At 50.3% G+C, this 4,401-nt stretch overlaps 1 protein-coding gene across 1 annotated transcript; it reads right to left on the bottom strand.

The window, feature by feature from the left end:
• Positions 1–569: 569 nt before the first annotated feature.
• LOC127315676 (putative F-box/LRR-repeat protein 22) lies at positions 570–4,109 on the bottom strand (the record flags this gene model as incomplete). The annotated part of the gene is made up of 2 exons (XM_051346145.2): positions 3,630–4,109; positions 570–1,056 (listed from the first exon to the last, which is right to left on the bottom strand). Coding segments are annotated over exons 1-2 (867 nt in total), but the record flags the coding sequence as incomplete, so codon positions are not given.
• Between the last annotated feature and the right edge of the window lie 292 nt (positions 4,110–4,401).

Below are 4,401 nucleotides of genomic sequence, written 5' to 3' on the forward strand. Positions count from 1 at the left end.
AATTCACGCCCTCTCTGAAAGCGGGAGCACATCGGTTACCGTACATCCATGGATGACTCATCTGCATCATAAGCACAATTATATATGTATCAGATGCAATCACCTTGCTAAAATTAGTATTGTACGGACTATGCATATATATATAGTCAAGAAAATAGTTGCTAACCTTTTTGGATCAAAAAGAGGAGAAATCTTATCAAATAAACCAAGTGGCATCCCTCTCACAAGCATTCCATCAAACACCTCTTGTGCACATGTAGAAAAAATGAGCTAGCATACACCTCCACCTTCACCACCAAGGAAAAAATGAGGTGGGGGGGTGGCTGGCTGCTTCTATATATAGGGCGGGGACATTTTGTCGCGGGCCGTATTACGACCCGCGACAAAAGGGGTGGCCACGTCGCTCCTACCCCTTTTGTCGCGGGTCGTAATACGGCCCGCGACAAAAGGCCGCGACAAAAGCCTCCGCGCGCTCCACATGGTTTCGGGGCGACGTGGCCAGGCCATTTGTCGCGGGTGCAGGCGCGCCCGCGACAAAAGGCTCCCACGGAAGCCCTGTTTTCCACTAGTGCAACCTTGAAGTCGGAATCATCCATCGAGTCTCGAGGAAGTCGCACCGTCTTAATACGGGCGCACTTCTCTCGCAGCAGCGTGCCCTCATCGTCGTCTACACTATCCATGTCGACGTTGAAGCAATGGCGTAGGTCAAGTGACTCCAGGTGCGGGCAGTTCTCCAAGATTGCTGCCAGCCCTTTGTTGGTGAGGTCGTTGGCAATGAGCTGCAATGAGCGCAGCTCATGCATAGTTGCAATACCCTCGGCATCAAGGTCCCTGGGGATGATCCATCGCCGTTCATGGAAGTAATGTTTGTTCGTTCGAAAATGCTTTAGCTGTGGGCATGCTCGCTGAAGAATCTCGTGCACCTTAGTCCTTATTAGCTCTGGACACTGCGACAGCTCGAGCTCCTCGAGTAGATGAAACCTTGTTAAGTGCTCTTCAAGCCCATCAAGTGAAATGGCACAAGAAATGAGGCGAAGGCTCTTCAAAAAGGGAGCCCTGCAAAGATTAAACACACGTCTAATTCTAGGAAACCAACAATATATAGTAGCATTGAAAATGTTCCGACATTAAAAAAACAGTGAAGTATATAGCTTGTTTGATAAATACGGTCGCTAAAATAAAACAATATTCAACAGAAAGAATAAAGATAAGGCATTGCGAAGAATGAAAGCATTTTCTCACAGATCTATGCTTGGACAATGTTTATCAATAAATTTAGAAGTTCAATTTATTGTCAGATGGTTGCTGAAACAGAAAATCGTCAGCAATGACTTTGTCCCATGCACAAGACCTCCAGTGCATGGAAACATTCTGTTTTGTTGCCACATATCAATAAGTTTGAAAATTCTGAAACAAAACGAAACTCAATAAAACTCAGTGCACGAATCGCAAAGAAAATGAGTTGGGGAATCTGGCGGCATAAACGCGCACGGGCGCTCACAGTTGTATGCCAATGTGGCTAAAGTGTAGTTGGCTAGTTGCATTAATCTGATGATCTCTTGTGTAAGTTCAACTAAGTAATTTCTTGAAATAGGCTTTCGCCCTGCTACATTAATATAACAACCAACCAATACAACGAGCAAGCTAGGGCTGCAGCACAACCAAGCCCAAAAGAAAAAAAGAAAGGGAAAGAAACTAATACCGACAACGGCAGATCGATGAAAACGAGGACGACCATCAACCGATGCGCCCTCCGGAGAAGTACCACCACGTTCCTAGCACACCGAAACATCTCATACAAAGCAACACCTTCAACAAGGGAACGACGACGACGCCGCTGCCCGGACTATTCTTAGGGTTTCTCCTGGTACGCGGAAGGGGTTGGGGAGGAGGTACATCCGACGCCCTCCATGAAGGCAAGGAGGCACCAGCAGGTGTCACCGCATTGGTGTCGGACATGCCGACAAGGATTTCTCCCGACCACCACACCCACCACCGAGACGCTCCGGCGTGCTCCATCTTACATGCCGCCCACCAGCACACACCACCATAATCTTGTAGCCATCCTCCCTGTATCACTGTGGTCACCGGAACAGTGCCTAGAGGAAGAGAATGGATGCAGCAGGGATGGGGTAGCAACACCTCAAACGCGCGGGAGGGAACTACCTCCACTGCCTACGTGGTAGTCGACCAGACATGGCAATGAGGGCAAACCAGGCCCAAACTGGCCCGACCAGGCCCAAACTAGCCCGCAAAGCCCCCTGCCAAGCTGCAGCAGGCCGGCCGAAGTGCTGCACCACCCAACCACCGCCGTCGCGCCTTCTCCGCCTCCAGGGCTGTCGACGCGCCTGACACAGGCCGCCCAGCCCCTCTGGTGCCCGATCTCGGCCTAGATCTAGGTAGAGCAGGCCCTGCCATCGCGCCACCCGCCTGCGTAGCTCCCCGCACCTTCTCCCACCCGACGCACGGGTTCCACGCCGCCGCGCCAGACCATTGCCCGCCGAAGCTCACCGCCGCCAACCCGAGGTCCCCACGCCCCCTACCGTACCGCGGGTAGAGTCATCCCCACACCGCTGGCAACACATGGGCAAGGCCCGACGGCGCACGCCGACGGCGAGAGGGGAGAGCAGGAGAGAAGGCCTAGGGGTGGCCGGGGGGAGGGCGCGGCCAGGCCGCTGTGGGGAGGCGGTGCGGGTTGCCGGGGGAGAGTTTCACCTCAACTAAGTAATTAAAGTCTATATTTCAAGCATAGGTTGACAAACAAATTTTGAGTTAGCTCCAGATCCTATCTCTCTTAACTTTGAACTCATCTCTGAAGTTCACTCTATCCAAGAGTTGCCAAATATAGTTTCAAAAAAAATAGACACCAAATATAGTTTCAGACATAGTTATCTTTGCTCTCTGAATTCTAAACAATTGCAAATTTCAGAAACAACTATAATGGTGGCAGGTGAACACGGAATTTTTTGTGATGGTCTAGAACATGTATTTCGGTATACTACTACCTTTTAAGCTACAGAAGACTAAAAATGTAGAAATCATCAACTAACTAGGTTGTGTTCAGTTGGTATCTCTCGATATTAATATATTCCCTTTATCGAAAAAAAGGTAGTGTTCAGTAGAATATATATTTAGATACCCTTCTATGCTGTAGCTTAAGAACCATGTTCTGTTAAATACTTCTTGAGAGCATGTATTTTATTTCAGGGACAACTCTTGAGACCATGGGACTGTATATATCCTCTTAACACCCTAATTACAATTTACAAGTTGTTACATGGTCGAGGTACTCCAAGGCTACTATGATCCAACTAAACTATAGAAAGAATATTTAGCGCAAGAGACAGTGTTTCCTTTCTTTAGGAAACATAATTTTCTGTAAAATATATAAATGTTATCTGTAATATTTTGAAGGTAAACTGCAATTAACAACATATGTAACCAAGAAAACAATCCATAAAAAGATTTAGACGAGACACAAAAATAAACCTATGTCAGTTTAAAAACCACAATATACTATTCATTGGAATTAAAACCAAGTCGACCACCACTAAATCACTAACAGTAGGTTCAAGACCTAATCAAACAAACACGTTAAAATTATCTTCAGGGAGTTTGTAGATGCTTACTGCTCGCTGAGGTACAAGAGGAATCCGTCGTCGCCGGCGTACTCGCCACAGAATGCCTCGCATTGCCCCTTGCTGCGTTGGACGGCGGCGCAGGCCATCCCCTGGCGGTTGAGCCTGAAGGCGAGCTCGGCGTTGCCGTGCATGACGATGCGGCGCCACAGCACGGGCTCATCCCGCGCCGCGCGGCGCCAAGAGCGGCACACCTGGTCAGCCCCCATGAGGATGTCGATGTGATCCAGCTTCTGGAAGACGGCCAAGATCGAGTCCAGCGGCATGTCCGCCCAGTTCCTCGGGCTCTCCTCCTCCGCTGTAACCTTGGCCGTTGCCTTCTTGCGGCTGCGCCGATGGCGGGCGCCACGGCGGCGCGAAGGGGAGGGCATGGCGTGGCGTGGTGTGCTTTGGGACTTGAGAGCGTTATGGCTCCATATATGAGATCAGAGATTTCTGGGCGGCCGGTGCGTGCGGTGGTGCCCCGGACTGGCTGTTGAGATCGCCGAAGACTATTTCTACGAGGAAGAAGTCCACATAACCCCCACAACTTTGAGGTTCCAGGCCCTAACCCCCCCTAATTTTAAATTGGGCCAAATCACACCCATAACTTTGCAAAACCGGGCAAATTACCCCCTAGGAGATGAATAACTTTGCAAAACTGGGCCAAATCACACCCATAACGCCGCCGTGCCCGCACGAGCCCCTCGCCACCACCCCCGCGCACCCCGCGCGCCGACCTACACGCCGCGCCGCCGGCGCCGATGACCTGCCAGCCGCCGCG

The sequence above is a fragment of the Lolium perenne genome, chromosome 7 (genome assembly GCF_019359855.2).
Source record: "Lolium perenne isolate Kyuss_39 chromosome 7, Kyuss_2.0, whole genome shotgun sequence".
In the NCBI taxonomy this organism is placed as follows: Eukaryota; Viridiplantae; Streptophyta; class Magnoliopsida; order Poales; family Poaceae; genus Lolium; species Lolium perenne.